This window comes from Myotis nattereri, assembly GCF_964212035.1.
Source record: "Myotis nattereri genome assembly, chromosome: 5".
Taxonomy (NCBI): Eukaryota; Metazoa; Chordata; class Mammalia; order Chiroptera; family Vespertilionidae; genus Myotis; species Myotis nattereri.
The window spans coordinates 55057573-55080108 of NC_138080.1; the positions used below are offsets into that span (position 1 = coordinate 55057573).

Consider the following 22536-nt stretch of genomic DNA (forward strand, 5'->3'; position numbering starts at 1 on the left):
ATATCAGAACCCATATCAAAACTAGATCTTTTTCAAAGTAGACATTCCTGAGTAATTTAGAACCACCAGGTGATAGCAATATTTCTAGTTTCATATACAAGTATATTTGGTTAAGAATAAAGACAAATTACAAATATGCTAGGGAAGTGGAATGTTCTGTTTAATTTTATGATAAACTAAAAGTCATTCAGAAATCACATATTTATTTATTTGATAAAAGAACCTGGAGTAACCTTGTTTTGCTGTGTTGTCCCTGAAATGCAGTAAGCTCCTCTGCATTTCCCTTAGGGCCGATTATGTGGCTGCTTTGTGAACACTTTAGTTGACAGGTGGAAATGTGTGTGAGTGTATTGAATAAGGGGAAGAATGAAGGAAGAGGAAGTTGGTAGATATCTGTTTAATTTTAATTGAATTCCGGCTAAGAAAAGAGCCTGTACAGAGATATGGATTACTGTTAGCCAAGATAACATTTTTCAAAACATGTTGTCCCTGGAGAGGAGAAGCAATGAAATAAAAGACACCGAAATAGTTGTTCTTCAGAAAAGGACTTCTTTAATAGGTAGTCTTTTAGTATTATTATTTTCTTAGTTTATACCAAGTAGTACTTACCTGTGGGTATAAGGTCATTAAGTCTTCCAACAGCTATTCATCTACTAGCAATGTTGACCCTAATAACTAGTGTTTAAATGTTCTTACTCAAGGTTCATTCATTAAAAAAAAAAAAAAAAGATAGCCAGATTGGAACTATCAGCTTCTGAGTCCCCAGTCCCTTTTCCCTGCAGTCCATACACTGTCAGATATTTAAACACTCAAAAAGTTTAATCTGTTTTAGTTGTGTTCCAGTAGATTCAAATACGGCTCACAGAAAGACATCCTTCTTGTTAACATGAGTGAGAGGAAGAGGACAATTAGATAATGCAGTGATGTTTTTAGATGTATACACTAGAAGCTCTTTTTAGAACGATTTTTAAATTACTTGACATCAACATGCCTAAGTTAAACAGGATTTGGTTCATAGTATTTTCTCCCTTGAGAACTGTCTTTCCAAGAGGGATGATAAAGTGAAATATAAACACCCCATGAGAAGTGCACTGGTTTCTAAACATGTCATTGATTCTTTTTAAATAAACAACTGATCATTGTTACCTTCAGTGAGGGTACAGTATTTCTTCAGGTTGTTACATAATGAAAAGTAGGTTTTAAATGTTTTTACTAGTATATAGTGGATTACATATTGTTTGAATGTGAGCTTCTTGTTAAGAAGCCAATCTCTGTAGGTGCTTTCCAGAATGATGCTAATGGTAGATACAAATCAGCCTTTTGTTTTTAAAATGTTAGGTTGATTTTGCATTGCAGTTTTGTTTTTTCCTTTTTAGAGATGTATCTGAGGCTTTTAATCCATGTGTCTGAGTAGTAAGTGCTACTGATGGGAATGCTTTCTGGAGCTCAGTAATGAACAGTGAGTTTTTCTGAAGATAAGCAGTGTAGGTCACTGTGACCCCTCCCTTGCACAAGAGAATGAGGACCTCAGAAGACCAAGTAGCACAGAGTACCATGAAAACCTCGAACCTCTGGAGTATAAGGACCAACTCCTAGGTCATTAAAAGCAGAGTTTGAAGGACTATCTACCCTGCTTGTGTTTCTTTAAGTCCTTTTAAAGAAACAGCTGGCTTTTATATAATATTTCATAGTCTTGGCCTTATTCATATTCCTGTTTCTAAAATTATAAAATATAGTCAAAGGTAAGAGTTATATTGATAATCTTAAATCTGTGTGTGTTTCCTTTGTTGATGTTAAAGTCATTGTCAGTGTGTATAAGGGGAACATTCTTCACGGGAGAAATGTGAAAAAATGAGCTAAGACAGTTGGGTAGACATGTAGCCTTCTGTGCTTTTTATTGGAATGCATTGCTAAACGTGGTTTAGGGTATAAGCAAATTATTTTATTTGGATTCTAGATTCTCAGCTCCTAATAGCTTTTAAATTTATACAGTTTTTGTTTAGCTGTCAAAATATTTAATTATATCATGCCCAAAGGTGTAAAGCTGTCAAATAAATCCGAGTTTAGGCATAAACATTTGCTAAGTTACATGTGCTACTACACCCTTGGTTGTTACTGGGCAGCTTGTGAACCTGTTTGAGAGGGAGGGGTGTGTTGGGAACATTAACTCAGCAGGTACAGAACAACATTGGTCCAATGAATTAATGATTACTTGTAAAACAGCAGGTAGTAATGCCCCTAGTCTTTATAATTCTCCTCTTGTAAAATAAAGCAGACTGGAGAGTGTGGTGGATTCTTTGGGTCAGTTTGCACTGTAAGAAAGCTGTCTTTTTGCAAAAATATGTTCTCTTTCTTTCCTTGCCTTACATTACTCTTTTTTGTTTGTTTTGTTTTCCCTTAGAACAAAAGAGAAAGTACGCCATTCACCCTATGCCCCTCTCCCTCATTCTAGAGTCTCTTGCCACAGTGGCACTTACAAAGAAAGCATTTACACCGAGCAACACTGAAGTTTAAAGTTTTCTATGTAAAACATTTTTCCAGCTTCATTGAGTATGGTTGACAAATAACAATTGTATATATTTAACTTGTACATGCAATGTGGTAAAATACTTTTAAAGAAAAGGAAAATTTTAAAATGTTAATTGTCCTTATCTGGTTATTTCATAAATAACAACTTTTGCTATTTGATGACATTATTTGGAGTTAGACTGTTAGCGTAAATACTAATGCAGACTTTACGAATGCAAAATTCACTAAGAGGTAGGGGAGTAAAGTAAATTAGTTCTACTTTGAAGCTTTTATTTTCTTCCCCTTTCAAAATGAATGGGAAGGTCCTTGAGAGGCCCTTGAATGAAAGCTGCTTTTCATTAGTGCTACCAAATACCTACTTGAAAGAGTTGAGTTCTAACTGAACACCCACACAAGAGAAAGGGAAAGCTTCCTTTTTCTGCAAGAGGACCATCAGCTAAATAGCTCTTGGCTTCTCTTTTCCAATCAGGTGGTTTCACATCAGAGTTAATTACTCCAGTCATTTATTCTAATCACCCTCCTCTTATGGCTAGCTGCATTCTGTCATGGGGTGGCATCGTTTGAAGCCAGTTAAGTTTGAAAACCACTGCAGGGTACTTGAGGCTCATTAGTGAGGCCTATCCATGCCTGGCTTTGGATTTGCTCCCTGATTAACTCTGCATCTCTCTGCCTTGTTCCCTCCTCCCGCCATCTACCAGCCCCCACTTTTCAACTCCTTTGCTCTAAAGAGGAATGTTTCAATTAACTCTTGCCTTGCTGTTTGCCTTTTCACCTACATATTTAAGAAAAAATTAAATGTCAGTATTGCTAATAATATATTTGATAGACTCTGACCTTACAACTGCATCCTTTGTATTGAATTTAACTGAAAAGTTATATTTTTGAACAACAAAGGAGGAAAATGATGGTCTCTCAGAATAAATAAATCTGTGTCCTTGATCCATTTGTCCTAACTCTAACACAGGTAGTGATTCCCAGTTCTGATTTTACAGTACTCTACTGTGTCTTACAACTTACCATAGAAGTTATCTGAAAAGCTTAAAAATATCTTAACATCAGATTTATTTGTTAACATTGTTGATTATTATTATAGTGGTTTAATTTAGAAGTGTTTGCCAAGAGGGATATGTAAGGGCTATTAAATCACAAAAGCAAATAATGATTGTGCTATGCTTTTTAAAAAAGAAAAGAAAAACATATAATTTGTGTCCTGAGTGAGATAGTTTGAGACAGCAGTATTGTATAAAGTATTTAAAGCATTTAAAAATTTAGCAAAAACATATACCGAGTTTTGTAGTTAAATGAAAATGTTTATTTAAAAAGGAAATAAGATAATTTTCTTTGTTCTTTTTGCACAGTAGTTTGATTTAAAGAATTCAGATAGTTCATGTGTCAAATAAAATAATGACACATATTAAAATACATGAAATCACATCTTTTTAAGTTGCTAATGCTCATGGATGGTCAAAAATAGCAAAATGAACTCATTGTTAAGTCTCATCTCAAAATAGTGTAATGGCATGCTTTCTTATAAGAGTTTTTGGACCTAGCAATTAACAAATAGGGTAATATTCTCTGTCTTGCTCAAATTTTTAAATTTGATTTTTAAAATCTCTGAAAGAATAGTTAAATTAATGAAAAATTAGGCCTAAAATGTGTGCTTTTTATTTAGCTCTATTACTGAGTGTCTACTATGTGCTCAGTTTCAAGAGTGCAGAAATAATCTCTTCCAGGAATTCACATTTTGTGAGGAAGACAGAAAACTAAACTAATACATGGTGAAGATTTTAGTTTTAAAAAGCTAGGTATAAAAGCAAGAATAGTTGAAATAATAATAAAACCTGTAAGTAAACCTGCAGGTTTACGTGGCATATCAGATTTAGTATGTACTCAACTTACTTAATATTAGTGTTATCAAATGTTATATGTGAAACCCATTAAAATATTTCTTAGTGCAAAATGGTCTAAGATTTTCATAATGTAACTTTGGGATATACCATTCTACTTCAGAAGCTTTAAAAAGGATGTAGTAGTTAATAACATGACTTTAGAGGTCAGATCTGGGTTCAGACTGCAACTCTGATAGATACTTACTTCCTGTGTAACATTAAACAATTTAGCATTCTTAGCCGCATTTGTAAAACAATTTTTTTTAAATATAGTGCTTATCTGGTAGTATTATTGTGAAATTTTAAATAAAATAGTCCATGTAAAACATTTTGCATAAAACGGGGCACATCATAAGTACTTACGAAATGTTAGGTGCTACTGTTATTATTATATTGTTATTGTTTAGCTGGTCAATGAATTTCTTCCAAGTTGACCTTCTGATGCATTTTCCTTGCATAATATATTGTCTTTTTGACCCTTTGTTGGGTTTATGATAGACATTATTTGCATCCATCAGGAGAAAATAAAATCTTCAAAGATGATACTGTAATATGTATTTCCCTTCTTCTTCATGCTATCATCCTACCCCAAATTTGACTGTGTTTAACCAACGATGGACATCTCATTTGCAATGGCTAGAAATCACAGAAATTCTTCACATTTTATAAAACTCTACCAAATTAGCATTGTATCAACTGGTTAAAGTTTCTATGGTCCATTTCTTGCTTCTTATACAAAGTTTTAAGATCATAGTTCCTGAGCATAAACAATGAATTGTGCTAAATCGCAAGAATTTCTTAAATACCATTCATTCATTCAATAGACATTTATTAGGGGCTACTGAGTAATTAGGTCTGTGATCACAGAATTGGAAGAATATGACACCTGCCCTTTGGGGCTGTCATTATTAAGATCAAACAGACATGACAGTAACTAATTAGAGAAGTAGATTAAGTAAAGCATTTATTCAACAAATACTTTGTGAGTGCCTACTCTCTATTTGTCTTTGGGATTATAGCAGTGAGAAAGTATAGTACCTGCCCTTTTCAAACTTATTTAGTGAGGGAGATGACAATAAATAAGAAATTAAACAAATAAACATATAACTTGTGATAATATATACTGTACTAGTAATATAACAAGTAATATAGTAGTTGTGGTTTGTACCATGGAGGAGAACAACAAGCCATCATTAGAGCATTTAATATGTATTTTTTTTCCCTTATTTGCACGTGTAATGTTTAAAAATATTTTTGGGATATAATTGACATGTAACATTATATTTGTTTCAAGTGTATAACATAATGATTCAATATTTATATGTGTTGTGAAATGGTCACCACAAGTCTAGTTAATATCTGTCACCAGACATTGTTTTATATATATTTTATTCTGAGATTAAAAGAGGAAATGCCTTATTTTGCTTCCTGGAAAGATTGGGGAAGTTTTAACCGGGGAGACTACATTTGATCACAATCTTGAAGAATGAGTAGAAGTGTGCTGGGGAGGGAGCAAGATAATGGAAAGGGCATTACAGATAGAAGAAGCAGTGTGAACAGAAATCTTATTGCTATAGTATAGCACAACAGCTAAACTTAATTCAGAAGGTAGAGTGCAAATGTGTGTAAGAGAACTGTGAGTGATGCCTATGGAAAGAAAAAACCACAGGGAGGTTATATGAACAATCTTTAATGCCTTGTAAGTAACATGGACTTCTTTCTTTGGGGTCGTGGTGCCTAAAAGAGATTGCCAGACCTGGAGCATCAGTGTTACCTGAGGACTTTTTAAAAAGGCAGATCTAGGGCTCAACTCCAGATCTACAGAAACAGACCCTGTTGGGGGATCCAGGTGCTTTTAGGGCATGTTCAGTTGGATGGAGATCAGCTGCTCCATGGAAAGAATAACCATAAAAAGTCTTGGGGGAGAGTCAACATTTGGTCATGTTTTAGAGCAGTGGTTCTCAACCCTTGTGGCACATTAGAATCACCTGGGAATCTTTTTAAAATCCTGATTTCTGGGCCTCATCCTCTGGAAATTGTTTCTTTGGTACTAATGTTGTGGCCCCACCCCATAACAAAGAAACAGAATTTCTGGAGGATGAGGCCCAGAAATCAGGATTTTAAAAAGATTCCCAGGTGATTCTAATGTGCAGCCAAGGTTGAGAACCACTGTTTTAGAGGAAGACCCAAAGAAAGGAAATTTTAGAGAGAAAGAGAACAGTTTGGATAGTGTTAGAATAATTGAATCGAGAAATGATGAAACACAGACGCAAAGATAGTCAAAGTGAAAGAAGAATGAAATTGAGAGGTATTTTGGAGGCTCGTTATCTGATCTGGTTTTGGAGTGAGAGGAAAAGAAGTCAAAATGACTGCCTCAGTTTTCAGATTGGCTGACTGGATGAAGGACTGGGCTGCAGACATAATCCAAAAAGCAAGAAAGGAAGTAGTTTAAGAGGAAAAAGTATTATTTTCCTACACACGTACACACACACACACACACACACACACATTAACTTTGAGTTACCTGAAGCACACAACAAAAGAAGTACTCTGATGGTCAGTTAACATTTTGAACTTGACACCTTGACACTCTGGAGATGGTAATAATTGTCAGGTGAGGTAGTTGATGTCTGGCTCATCTGGCCTGAGTTACTTCAGAAATAAGGGCCTGGAACTGAATAATGAGGACAACAAACACTGGAGAGGTAGACAGAGGGATAGGACCCTACATTTAAAATTGAGAAGGATAGTCAGAAATGTAGAAAGAGAATCTGGAGGGAGGGAATCAAGGAAGCTCAGAAAAGAGAGAGAAACATAAACACCATTAAGCAAAGAGATGAAGTAAGGAAAGATAAGCACCCATTGGACTCAGACAGTCAGACATGGTCATCTTTGCCAATACATTTTCAGTGGTGTGCCTGTAACAGAAAAATTAGAGATTGGTAAGACGTTGAAAGGGAGTTAAGGAAGCATAAATAACAAATTTACTTAAATCTTCCAAAAACTTAAGGTTATTGATCTCATATTGCCCAGATAGTCATGGATATATACAAATAACTAAAACTGACCCTATAACTAGTCATTATTCCATTGATAACTCGGAAAGGACCGTACCTACAATTTACTGTGATGTAGAGTCTCATAGACTTTTATAACAAACGTGAAAGGATTTCTAGGAGTGGGCAAACAGAGGCTAGTTCCAACTGCTGCTAAAAGGAGGTGCCTTTTATGAGGTGTGTGAGTATATCCACAGTGTCTGTAGATTTATTGTATCTGAATTTTAGTAAACCCTGTGTTCCCTATAATAAATTGTAGCCCATCCTATCTAATAATAGACAAAGATTGAAATTAACCGTACCTCCGCTACGCTTCCCATCGGCTAATCAGCAAGATATGCAAATTAACCTCCAACAAAGATGGTGGCCAACAGCCAAGCAGCTGATGCCAGCTAGCAGAGGCTTGCTTGCTCCAGTGATGGAGGAAGCCAAGTTTCCCCGTCTGCTGCGGCCAGGCTCTGAGCTCCACTTTAAGCAACAGTTGCAATTATAGAAGCTAAACAAACCCCAGATACCTGCTTTCAGCCGGTGGTGGCCACGGAGCTGGAGCGGCAACAAAGTTTCAATTATAGAAGGTAAATAAATCCCAGAATAAGAAAAAAAAGGAAAAAAGGAGAGGCTGGGAGCTTCAGTCGCCGGCAGGCTTGGCCAGCCTGAAAACCCTTAGCCCCTCATCCAGACTAGCCAGGCACCCCAGTGGGGACCCCCACCCTAAAGGGGGTGTGGCCAGCCTGAAAACAGCCATCAGCCCCTCATCCAGGCTGGCCAGGCACCCCAGTGGGGACCCCCACCCTGATCCAGGACACCCTTCAGAGCAAACCAGCTGGCCCCCACCCGTGCACCAGGCCTCTGTCCTATATAGTAAAAGGGTAATATGCAAACTGACCCTAACAACAGAAAGACTGGGAATGACTGGTCACTATGACACACACTGACTACCAGGGGGCAGATGCTCAATGCAGGAGCTGCCCTCTGGTGGTCAGTGAGCTCCCACATAGGGGAGCTCTGCTCAGCCACAAGCCAGGCTGATGGCTGCCAGTACAGCGATGGTGGTGGGAGCCTCTCCCACCTCCTCAGCAGCGCTAAGGATGTCCGACTGAAGCTTAGGTCTGCTCCCCGCTGGCAAGTGGACATCCCCCGAGGGCTGCCAAGCTGCCAGAGGGATGTCTGATTATCAGCTTAGGCCCAATCCCCCAGGGAGCAGGCCTAAGCCAGCAGATGGTCATCCCCCAAGGGGTCGCAGACTGCAAGAGGGCACAGACCGGGCTGAGGGACCTTCCCCCGCCCTCCCTCCCGAGTGCACAAATTTTTGTGCACCGGGCCTCTAGTGTCTATATAGTTCTTAAAGTACATAACTGATACAGCTGAGTAAACAATATGCAAGAATTCTAACCATGAACTTTTAAAGATGGAGTGTTTACAGATGACATTGTAGTTAGTAGAATTATCCATTTACTTTTATTGTTGGAGCGGTCAGTTATAGTTCCATCTTTCACATGCCACCACATCTCTTCAGAGATTTGTAAATGGCTAAAGAATATACATGACAGAACATTATGTCTGTTTCACACTTGAAGATACTATATTTCTGCTGTTGTGTCCTAAGGTATAGCCATTCTTCATGTGCTGAAAATTATAACAACCTTTTCAGAACCACATCAAAGGTCATTTTGTAGTCTGGAGGTGCTTTGTGCTTTGGGAGCTTTATCTTTATCTTCAGTAAGAAAAGGTATATTTTATAGAGGGTTAAATAATGCTAATCCCTACATTCTAATTTCAGAACTAGAGTCCTGGTGCATGAAAATTCATGCACTTCGGGGACGGGGAGGTCCCTCAGCCTGGCCTGTACCCTCTCGCAGCCCAGAACCCCTCGGGGGATGTCCAGCTGATGGCTTAGGCCCACTCCCCTGGGGATTGGGCCTAAGCTGGCAATCAGACATCTCTCATGGGAAGCGGGCCTACGCCATAGGTTGGACATCCTTAGTACTGCCGCAGAGGCAGGAGAGGCTCCCGCCACCGCCGTAGCACTGGTCAGCCAGGAGTCAGCTTCTGGTGGAGTGGCACTCCCCCTGTGGAAGTGCTCTGACCACCAAGGGGTAGCTCCTGTCATGAGCGTCTGCCCCCCTGGTGGTCAGTGCACGTCATAGCAACCAGTCATTCCTGGTAGTGCTGCCATTAGGGTCAATTTGCATATTATCCTTTTATTATATAGGATACTGTAAAAATTTCAATGCAGGTTTAGTTCAGGGAATTGAGTAGAAAGCTTTTCTGTCAATGTTGTAGCCACTAGTCACGTGTGGCTGTTGAACACTTGAAATGTGGCTCATCTGAATGGAGATGTGATGTACATTGTAAGTGTAAGATGCATGCCAGATTTCTAAGACTTAACACAAAATAATACTTTTTACATAGCTATATGTTTAAATGATATATTTGAATTTCTGATTAAATATACTCTGTTAAATTAATTTCATCTGTTTATTTTTTAAAGTGTGACTACTAGAAATTTTTAAATTATATATGTGGCTTAAATTAATTTTCTGTTCGTAGTCACTTTACTACCCAGAATTGTTTTGGCTCGGACATCCCAGGACTGAACATGAACATAACTTAATACTTAAGTAGTATACATATTTCTATTAGAATTAGCAGCCTTAGATTGAAAAAGAAAGGCTTAGGATTAACTTCAAATCTATAAAAGAAAATCCAAAATACTAATATTAATTTCAAAACTGAGTTAATCTTTTACTATATAAACTGTTCCTTCTCCATGATGAAGGCCAAACTTGAAACCTGGATGTCATCCTGAACTCCTTTTCCTTCATCTCTCACATTGGTAATCAGTTGGTGGAGTCACATCTTAAATCAGCAGTTCTCAACCTGTGGGTCGCGAACCCTTTGCCAGTCAAACAACCCTTTCACAGGGGTCGCCTAAGACCGTCCTGCATATCAGATATTTACATTATGATTCATAACAGTAGCAACATTACAGTTATGAAGTAGCAACGAAAATAATTTTATGGTTGGGTCACAACATGAGGAACTGTATTTAAAGGGCCAGAAGGTTGAGAACCACTGTAAATCTTTCTAAAATCTTTCCCCTCCTCTTCACTCCCACTGCCACTATCTTGAGGCTCTCAGTGCCTCTCATGTTGACTGCTGTAGTCATCTTAGAGATGGATGACCTTTTGCCTACCTACCACCCTCAAAGAGGCATCTCATCTCACTATCCCCAGAATCTAGCATAGAACAGAACCTATAGTAAGCACTCAATAAAAGCTTGTAGATTGAATGGATGACAGAGCTGCTGATATTAATCAAAAGTTGCAAAATGAAAAAAAGACTTTGAGTCCTACATTTAATGTATGTATATACAATTGCAGACACAAAGTAAATGCAGATGTCATTTTCTGGCTGAACTTGTCAATGCTTTAAAAATATTCAGCAACTTTTGTGTTCATATTCTTTACTTTAAGTTTTTCTTTGTTGGGTATTCTTGGAGGTGGTGATATAATAAGCATACTGTCTTGCCAAAGATTTTGATTTGCCAATATAAGTTTATGGCAGTCAGTCCAGGGAGCCACTGGTGCCATGAAGACAGCTCCTTGGTTTTGTCTGGAGTCCCCATGGGATTAAACTACATCTGGCAATAAGTAGAGATTTTGGTCTGGCCCTCTTCAAAGGAAAAGACTGCTAGTATTTATCAGATCTATGTGGATAAGCAAATGGGAAAGGATTACATATTTTAGTTTTATTTTCCTTCCTTTTGTAACTAACTAGAAATTGAAACTTCCAGAACTTTGTACAACAAATTAAGACATTTTTTCCATGATTTAAAGAAGAAACCTATTCTTTTTTCTAGACCTAGGTGGATCATTGAGAATTTTAGATTAATGTTTTAATTACTTAAGTGTATGTTTTTATAACTAGTGTATCTCAGAGAGCATAACAGCAATTTACAATGCTCAGATTTAATTTTCTAGGGATTTTGCCGTCCGTAAATATTAGGACATCATGGCTGGCATTTGGAGGCTTTTGTTGCCCATCTATCTGTGAGGGAAAGTTTACCTAAAATTACTTTCAGAGGAGAAACTTGGACCTGTCTCAGGACAGGCCGCTGTCCCTTCCAAGTGAAGATGGGCCTTCCTCTACACATTTTTAACAGATTATTAGCCCTGTGACTCGGCTTAGCTGTTGTTGAAGCCTGTGGCTCTTCATTTAACTGACAGAATAAAATGGCTGCATTCCAGGTACTTGTCATGGAGTATAATCTAGAATTTACCATTCGAAGCCTCACCTACAAGAACTAATGTTTATGCAGGGTTGCCTGAAGAATATGTAGTCTCTCCATTTGTCTATACTTTAAATCTATCTAGGATTAAGTCAGTCCCTTCGAGAGTCACATACCTGGATTCCATCATATTGCCAAGGGAGGAATTTCTTATCTCAGGAATAGAAATAATGTGTGTTTTTTTCTTTAGGCCATCTGGTTTATTTTTACATTATGGTCATATTTGACTCTTGTAAGTGTTCGTGTTTCTTTCTTTATGTTGCCTAATAGAATTCTAGCTGAGAGCCAGATATATAGTGCACCTTTACCAAGTCGATGGAATTTCATGGCGTGATTTTTATGTACTTCTTATCATTATTTTTATAGTTAAATTTATTTTATCTTGATGATTATGCATTGTTGTAAGCTCTTAATTGTTTTCTGAATGAAGTCATGCAAAACATAAACAAATAGTAAAGTAGATGAGTATCTCTGTCCTTGTATATAGTTGTTTGCCATCCATTCTTACGGGATAGAGTTTTTTTTAAAAGCTCCATCTCCTTATTTGTATTATACTATAACTAGTTTAAAATATCTGTATATTATGAATTCCTAGATTTTAGATTAGGAGTGACCTAAGGTTGAAATGTTAATTAAATGTTTTAATGTTCTGTAGCTCTAAAGAAAATAGTTGGATAAAATGTCAGCGTGCAGGACTATTTTAAACATTGGGGAAAAAAATCATCTCCCTGAAAAGGAGGGTAATTGTACAAGTTTGCCTAATCCTTTTGATCTTGGCACACAGCAATACAGACTTCAGTTGAGATTAAAACTATGAATTTCAAAGGAAACATGGCCTTCAGTGTGTAAAATATATAACAGCTGGTTGACTAGTCCATTTAAAACTACACAATAACAATCGTAGACAGAATGATTGTCCTGCCAAAAGATGCACGAGTGCTTGATGGTTATATCAAGATATGATACTAACTCACACTTTTCTTTAGTAATGGTAGAAATGTAGGAATGAGCGGTGTGCTGCCGACTCCAAAATCTCTCTTCTGCCCAACAGTTCAAGGGCAGTTTATAAGTACAGAACTCCCTTTACTGATTTTTCTATCTGCTTTCAGCCTGAACTTCAATGTGTTGTTGACTAAATTTCATTTTTTTAAGCTGTCAGATACAATTTTTTTTTCTCAGCATCCAACAGTTCTTTTTCCCCCCCTTTTAATCCTTGATCCTACCTTTCCCCCTATGGTTTTCATGACTTATTGTTCTTAATGTCACAGCTTCACACAATTTTTAAGCCATAGAAATTAAACTTTTCTTTGTAAATAGTATAAAATTTTGATTTACATTTTTGTTATATATTTATATTAAGGTAAATATCTGGATTCTGAAGCATGGTGATGTATTGTAATCAATATGGGAGAATGTTAACTTCTGTTAGTATATTTCATCAGCATTTTAATGTTTTCACTGTTGTGTTTTACCTGAAAAGGTAATCCTTAATTGGTTAATTAATGCATATTTTAAAGAAAATGGGGATTAATGTGGATTTGCCACTTTTGAATAATTCTATTTGGAAAGCATATTTATATTCAAAATCCATATCTGTTCATCATGAAAATATGTTAAATTTTCTGTGACTTTCGTTTCTTGAAATTTTTTGATATAACAGCTAATTTTCTATTCATTCTATTTATTTCAAAGAAAGAAACTGAAAATTTGCTAAAGTTACTTGGATTCATCACAAATTCAGAGCCAGCATTTAAGGAGTTAAAGTATCTTATTAGAGAGACAGGAAATCTGGCAACTATTGCAGAAACTAGACCTAATGGTGCACACAAACAATTTGTCAGTCTTCTTAAATGTGAATAGCTTTCCGCAAAGTGGCTGCTCTTGCTTTGTTTGAACAGGCTAAACTTTTCCTTTTTGGACTTTAAATCTTAGAAGTGAAATGTGATCCACATATTCAATCAAAATCATTTAATTCAAAGCATATTTTGATTGGAACAAAGTTGACATGGAAAGAAACTCTAGAATAAAAAAGTTGAAAGGACTTTATATCATATATTTAGCAGGAAAATTTGAAACAGTTCTAATTAGGCTGAAAAAAACAGCTTTCTTCAATGTAAATTACAAAGGTCATATATCAATGTTAAGGAAACATTACCACTAGTGTTTGAAATCCAGCACATGCAAACATAACAGACCAGTTCATTTTAAATATGTGTGTGTGCGTAGAAGGCTGTATTACATGTATTTGAAATGAAAAATACTTAAAATTCCGAGTCCATAATGTTGTATATTACATTTTTGCCAATCCAAACATTAACTCCTTTGAAACATGTCACTATCTACACTCAAATGAATTCTCTTAATTATAAGTACAATTAAAATTTTATAAGACAAATTTTTATTTTTTCTTCCATTAAAAATATGATTAAATGCATTTTATAATACATATCAAGTCAAGAGAGTTAGTGATTTTTATTTTTTTATTTGAAACTTCAAGCTATAGGGTTTTATATCTAACAACATTGAATATGGCCTTCCAGAAGCTTGGGCATGCAAGTAATGGTAAAGGTGTGCAGAAATGTGTATCTGGGCTGGTTATTTCTACACTTAAGGTTTATAAGTAATATTTACTTGTTTTGTTTGATTTTTTTAATAACAATCATTTATCCTAAGATGTCAGTAGGTTTTATTTAGTTGTTTTCTTTTAAATGGTGTGGTATGAGAACATTCAGCACAATATAAATAAACATTTGGAGTTATAAGTATGAGAAACAAATAATATACAAGTAAGTTTTCCTGGTCTTGAGGTAAACAACATATAATTTCTTTTGTTAATTGAAATTGATATGCTTGATTTTATGTCATTTTTACATTAAAGAAAACTTGATTGTTTGAAAATAAAAGGAAATTGCTAGAGTATCTCTCAGCCATGCATGGGTTAAACACATGATTAATGCCTTTTATTTTAGACTTTTTATTCTCAAATAGCTTAGAGTTTCTTGGAAAAAGCAAACTATTTCTATGGAAGTTATAATATTATTTGACCCCACTGTAGGAAACAAGAATAATTTTATATAACTTTTTTTTTACCAATAAATAATTCATCTCCTTAATGAGTTAGTTTCATGAAAACAGATTACATTTTTTCAGTGAGATTTATTGTGAGACACATATTCATATATGTTATAATGATTTCTGACACAGGGTTATACAAACGAGTTATTTATGAATAATTTACTATTATCTTTAAAATATTAAAGGTTTATTTTTTATGTTCTGCATGCATATCAAGCAAATAAAAGTCACTAATAAGTTGTATTTGACATCTGTTTACTGTACTTTTTAGCATATCTAAAAAAGTATTTTAGTCTTTGTATAATAGATCTCATTAAAGAAACAGATATCAACCCCCAGACAGTTTGTCAAGACTAATATGAGTCCCCCTGGATTGGATTGACAATTTGTGTGAGGTTTCATATGATAGTCTTTTCATAGTCTTATTTGATCCTTAACAATTGGACATTAGTCACTGATTTATTTTATAATAACTCAGATGAGTTGGATATTATTATATTGTGTTGGACATTTTAGTGGATTTTCTTGTTTACAAATTTTACTCAGAGCACACATTGGATGTAAATGATGTATTCAGCCTGCTAGGGGAGTACTAACAACTGATTGGTTAGGTTTGAGAGCAGCATGGGAAGCCTGTTACTATCCCCTAGCTGCAAACCATATTTAACTCCAACCTTAATGAGGACTGCCTGTCCTAAAGGCTTTGAAAAACCTCAAATGCTTAACATTCCACTGGCATGTTTTTATTTACTTGTGACTAAAAATGTGGATATAAATAAGTATTTTATATAGAGTATTTTCAACAATCAACATATAAAAAGGGATTTAAGGAATTTTTAATATGTTTTATGATTTATGTTTTTTGACTCTCAAAAACAAAGGTTATAAAAAATGTAATCCCAAGGTATTCTATTTTGAATTACTTGTATTTTTTTTTCCTCAACAATTTCTTTCCCCCTTCTTGTCTTTACCTCTTCCCTCAAGTCCTTAGTAAGTCCATTTATATTAAATACTTTTGGTTAGGCAGTTGTCATTCACTGATATCAAAAGAATGTTAAAATCCTGAACTTACTTTGTACTGAAATGTACTAAAAGTTTTTGGAATTCTCTTATATCCTTAACTCGCTGTTCGTTTTTTGTTTTTTTTTTCTTTGTTTTTTGTTTTTTTTAAAGATTTAGTATATTGCAAGAAATGCTTGAGGACAGTTAATGAGATTTTTAGTGTAGTCTTCAAATGTTTATTTAAAATTTATTCATGAAGGCAGTGTGTTTATCAACCTCTGCAAAGATGTTGCCAATCATTCCATGGTACTGGTCAACCCCTTACGGACTGACCAGTATGATATTGAAAGGGGAGGGCTGAACCATGACACTGGAGTCATCTCTGTGCGTGTGTTTATGGTACAGTGTGAGCACAGTGTCTTTAAATTCAGCATTTTTGCTTAACATTGTGATGTGGTATCAAGGTTTAAGCATCTAAATCTAACCAACTTCAACATTTTGAATATGCATAAAAAAGTAATCAACATTAGTAAGACAATTCTTTGCTTGATGACAGCAAAATAAAATTGCTCTGGTTTTTAGGGCTTTAATATTGAGAAAATTCATTTGTACTTTGTCATTTGCTGAGCCTTCTAGAATTTTATAGTTTCAAATCACAATACCATGGACACTTGGGAGACTCCTGACTGTTTTATCTTATTAAACAATTTTGAAATCATTAATTTTTAATTAGCTTGGATGCAGGGTTTTTATAGTTTCAATAATGTGTGTATATGAACTAAACGTTTTTTATTTAAACTACTGGCGAGAGTATTATTTACATAAATAAGTGTAGGTTCTTTCCGAGAGTACATACTGTGAGTTTGCTTCATATGGTGGCACCTTTTTTGTAGATTCAGATATTTCATGCTAATCTATTACATGCAGAGGTTTTCAGCAGTTTATGGACTCAAATTTTGAACAAATAAAAAGGATGTAATCTCAAAGATATGTAGAGGCTCTTCCCTGATTGAAAGTTCTAATTAAGTGAATTGGAGAAAATTAACTGAAATTAGCTGTCAGAAAGTCACATTTAAATGAGTGATGAGCTAGTCTGGCAGTAAACATTTAAATGATATAAATTGCCATTTAAGTGTATGGTTTAATGTTTGTCATGCATTAATGTGACATGAGACTGTAGTGACAATCAAGCAGCTTGCTCTAATTTGAACATATTTAGGGCTTTTGTGTGGAGTGCACTGCACACAAATTAAGACAATTGCTGTTTTTATGTGTCACTTTAAACATGTTCCCACCCCCCATTCCTACCCAAGGCCTGAGTTAATGAAACAAACGTATCACTTTGGGGTGCAACTTGCATTAATAGTTCCTGGATTTGGGGATTGATTTTTTTAAATCCACGTACTTAAAATAGAAATTTATTTAAAGCTATTACCAGACATTCTCTTCTTATGTCAAATAAAATATGAAGCAGTTTTGTGTTCTCAAAGTTATTACAAGCCATCTCTTCTTATGTCAAATAAAATATGAAGCAGGCTTTTGCTCTGTTAGCTATTTACTAAATGTATAAATACGAGTTTTACAAGAAATGTCTAAAATAGTAACTTTGACTATTGAAACATGCTAAATTATTTTTAGGTATACTTTTTTTTTCAGGTACACTTTGCAATATAAGAATTGCCTAGAGTTTTATTTACAGAATTATTTTTTATATTTTAAAGTACACCATATATTGTGAAGCCAAGTTAAATATTATTAAAGGAAATATATTTGAATTTGGCCATAAACATCTTTCTTATTCTTAGGCATTTATTTTAATAAACCAAATATTTGCACAAGTCTACATATGTGAACTAATAGGAACTTATTTTGTGACGAGATAGTTATTTCATTCTCATTGCTTGCTATAGAAGTTAGTCAACTTTGTTTTAAAAACAACAGACTTCTTTTTAAAATATTGATAACATAGCAAGTCACACCAAAACACATCATAGTCATTCACTTATTATTCTAACAGTAAGAATTTCAATGAGACACGTAACCTGATAAAACTTGGTACACTTCGGTTCACTCTTCAAAGTTTGAGTTTGAGAGATCTCTGATTTGAATCAGAGATAAAGTGGTCCATAATACTAAACTTTCATGTTGGAATAATTTTGAACAATAATAAATAATATAAATATAAATACCTCAAGAATGTCTCCAGTTTTCTTAAACTCTTATTTTTAACTTTATTAAATTTAGCAAACATTGGCATCTATTGTGTTTTAGGTACAGTGCCCGTAACTGGGAATGTAATGATCTGGAGTGGATCTGTGCCCAGCATTTCTACTGAATACTTGATTAAGTTCATTCATTATTTATTGGACATTGTTATGTTACCAGAATCAGATAATTTGGACTCATTTGATATTAATACCTAGAATAATAATTCAGTAATTATAAGTATCCCTCCTAAGATCTCATTTGTTGGCATGAAAATTCAGTTGAAATAACTAAATGATTTGGTTACAGTTATCACATGCAGTAAACAAAAAAATGTTTATACAGTATTTAGAAAAATTATAAATATTCTAAGTGGACAGTAAATTTTTAATGTTTTCATATTTGCTATTCTACAGTAGCCTTTACATTATATGACCTATCTTTGAAGCATGAATTGAGTACCTGTCAGGCCTTGAGTTATGTGACCAAGATAGAACCTCATCCCTGGTCTTCACTGTGCTTACTCAACAGTATGGTAGAATAACACCAAAATGTTAATGGTAGCAATCTATTATAATTCAGCATGACAAGTGCAGGAAAGACTCTAATCCTGTCTAATAAAGAGGGAATATGCTAATTGACCCTCACACCATCGCAAAGATGGTGGCGCCCACAGCCAATAAGGAGAGAATATGCTAATTGACTGCCCCGCCCTCAAATATGGCAGTACCCACAGCCACAAGATGGCGGTGCCCAGTCCCCTCAGCCCCCCAGCTGCCCAGGGCCAGTCTGAGGTGCAGGTAACGAGGGCTGGCCGAGGCTTGTGCTGCTGACAGTGGCAGCAGCAGAGGTGTGATGGGGGCCTCGCCTTCTCCTGATCTCCGGGTCGCATTCCACCCCTGAAGGCTCCCGGACTGTGAGAAGGGGCAGGCCGGGCTGAGGGACCCCCCACCTCCAGTGCATGAATTTTCATGCACCAGGCCTCTCATTGTAAATAAGGGAGAACAGATTCTGGTGGAAAATAGGACATCAGACTTAGTCTATTCACAGTAAATTTAGCATCAAACTTTACTGCTTGTTCTCAATTTCTCTACATATTTTAAAAATAGAATTCAGCATAATAATACAACCTATGCCCTTTTTCAGGCTCTGGAAAGTGAATTTGTTTCCTGCCAGCTTCACCAGTGGATTGATCTCATTTTTGGCTATAAACAGCAAGGACCAGAGGCTGTTCGATCCCTCAATGTGTTCTATTACCTGACCTATGAAGGAGCTGTCAACCTGAATTCAATAACTGATCCTGTGCTGAGAGAGGTAACTACCTGACTGGGGCTAACAGGTGTCTTTAGACTAGAAGGTACTAGATGTCATCTTCCTCCTACTTTCTTTTGACTAAAGATGAAACTGAAACCAGGTGGATGAAGTATCTTAAGCAGAATAGCCTTCCAGTTAGAGACTTAGTTGGGACTTGAACCCAGGACTGTCTTCTAATAAAATGCTTGACCCAATAAAAAAACGAGAGCTTCTTCAAGCTGAAACCATGAAGGGATAAATAATAATATTTATAATTTTTATAACTTTGAAGGCTACTCACTAATTTAAAGTATTAGGAAAATAATTTAATAAAGAAATAAGACGGTAAGCATATATCTATTTAAATGTGATAAAACACATATATATATATGATACATAAGTACCTGTATAGCCATAGATGGTAATAGTAGGAATGAAATCTAACATTTTCATACATTATCTTTATTCTTGAAAGTCTTACAGATGTCCCCTTTGTTTTTTCCCCTTGATCCCTCCACCCTGTACCCGGACCTCCGAGGCCTTCACCACACTATTGTCAGTGTCCGTGGGTTATGCATATATTGCATACAAGTTCTTTGGTTGATCTCTTCCCACCCACCCCTGCCTTTGAGATTTGGCAGCCTGTTCCATGCTGCTATGTCTCTGGCTCTATTGTGTTCATTAGTTGATTTTGTTCATTAGATTCCACAGATGAGTGAGATCATGTGATAGTTATCTTTCTCTATTGGCTTATTTTGCTTAGCATAATCACTTTAAAGAGAACATTATGTGTAATAAGTAAGGTTTGTCATTTTTCACCAGTACTCAGTACATTCCTTTATAATTCTGTGTATGACCTGGTCATGTTGACAGTACTTAAGCACTCATCACACTCATCACACCTTAATTTATGTTTATATTTTACTAGAGGCCCAGTGCATGAAATTCATGCACTGGTAAGGTCCCTCGCACTTTCCTCCGGCCACCTGCCACCACCACCAGCCAGGGAGGGCCTCCCTCCCTTCCCCCAGCTGGCCTCACCCTCTGGTTGAATTCCCGGATGAACTCCCAGTCGAAGGGACAATTTGCATACTATGCTTTTATTATATAGGATGCTATATAAACATATATTTATATTAGATTCAGCATGCATTTCTAATAATGTGGCTTGCTGTGTTCTAAGTATGGTAGGTACCTGATGTGTTTGAAAGAATATATCACTTCATTACTTAGTACTATTTATATAAATATATATGATTAATTCACAAAGCTTTTTTTTATGTAACATGTCTAGCCAATTCTTTTTCTTTTTATTGAATTTATTAGGGTGACATTGGTGAATAAAATTATATAGGTTTTAGGTGTACAATTCTATAATACATCATCTGTATATTGTATTGTGTATTCACCACCTTAAGTCAAGTCTCCTTCCATCACCATTTAAACCCCCCTTTACCTTCTACCTCTACCCACCTCCCTTTCTCTCTGGAAATCACCATACTGTTGTTCTACAAGGCTTTCTGAATGTTATTTAACAAATGTGATCATCTTTTATTATAGCCATTCTATGTCATAATGCTAAATCCTGTGGCAGAGTGCAGTGTGATATAGTAGAGCAGGGGTCCTCAAACTTTTTAAACAGGGGGACAGTTCACTGTCCCTCAGACGGTTGGAGGGCCGGACTATAGTTATAAAAAAACTATGAACAAATTCCTGTGCACACTGCACATATCTTATTTTGAAGTAAAAAAACAAAACGGGAACAAATACAATATTTGTATTTGCATGTGACCCGCGGGCCGTAGTTTGAGGACCCCTGTAGTAAAGAAACAGACAGACAACCAGTCAATAAATGTGGATTTCATTCCTGGCCCTGATGTCTACTAGTTGTATGACATGAATGAAGACTTCATGCCTGAGACTTCATTTCCATCAGACATAGAATTGGTGTGATAATGCCCACCCCCTCGAGCAGCAGTTCTCAACCTGTGGGTCGCAACCCCTTTGGCGGTCGAATGACCCTTTCACAGGGGTCGCCTAAGACCATCCTGCATATCAGATATTTACATTATGATTCATAACGGTAGCAACATTACAGTTATGAAGTAGCAACGAAAATAATTTTATGGTTGGGTCACAACATGAGGAACTGTATTTAAAGGGCCAGAAGGTTGAGAACCACTGACCTAGAGGATTATATGAGGTATAGCGCATGATAAGTGCCTAGTGGTCTCTATATCATCATAAGTACTCAGCAAGTGTTAGTTCCTTCCCTTGTGTTGTTCACTGTTAAATCCCTGGGCTAGGAAACACAACTGTAAAAAGAATAGGAATTGCTTATTACATCATAGAAAGAATTATACAATGTTAACACCAGAGAAGTTATTAGAGACCGTTTCCTAGAGGACCCAAGAAAAGTTCACTGTGAAGTGAACCAAGGAGAAACAAAACAAGAATAGGTCATTAATTCATTCCTTTTTCAACAGCCTTTCACTAAACCCAAATTGTGTAATGAGGTTAAAGAGTTGAAGGCCCTGCCCTCATCAGCTGGAGTTCACTGTCTAGTGGGGAAATATGGGTGGGTAAACAAGTATAATATGCTGTAATAAATTCAGTATAGGGTTAAGCACACTGTATGTATGTACAAGGATAGAGGATTGGTACTAAACCCAGGCAGGAGAATCCAGGCATGTTTTCTGAGAAATGAGAGGCTGGGGCTGTACATTGAAAGATGAATAAGAATATTGGGTAGAGTCATGAGCAAAGGATATATACACATAGATGAAAGAGATCATAGCTGGAGAATGAAATGAACTGAAAGTGATAAGATGATAGAGATAGGAGCCAGACCACCAAGGAACGTCAGTGCCATAAAAAGTATTTTTACCTGTATTATAAGGCAGTGGATTGAAGGTTGAAGGTTGGTTACAACACCACATGTACTGTTTTTTAGAACATATCTAGAAGATTGAACAGATAAGAACTGAAAAGTACCCATTGGGTTATTCTCAGAATCCTTGGTGACCTTAGAGAAAGTAAATTAGACACTACAGGGCTGTGCTGTGAATGGTTGCTGAGCAAGTAAACACAGTGGGAAAGGAAATAATTGAAGGGAGAATTTTTAATAGCTTTATTGAGATTTGGCTCACATTTGACACAATTCACCCATTTAAAGTGTCCAATATAATAGCTTTTC

At 35.9% G+C, this 22536-nt stretch overlaps 1 protein-coding gene across 5 annotated transcripts in view; it reads left to right on the plus strand.

Moving 5' to 3' along the window:
- Positions 1–22536, plus strand: part of LRBA (LPS responsive beige-like anchor protein) — a gene marked incomplete at its 5' end in the record, with an annotated part of 554145 nt that overhangs the window by 466435 nt on the left and 65174 nt on the right. For all 5 annotated transcript variants that reach the window (XM_081090942.1, XM_081090941.1, XM_081090943.1 and 2 more), the window contains one exon: positions 19194–19361. In XM_081090942.1, the coding sequence (XP_080947068.1) occupies positions 19194–19361 (168 nt within the window). The remainder of the gene's footprint in view (positions 1–19193; positions 19362–22536) is intronic.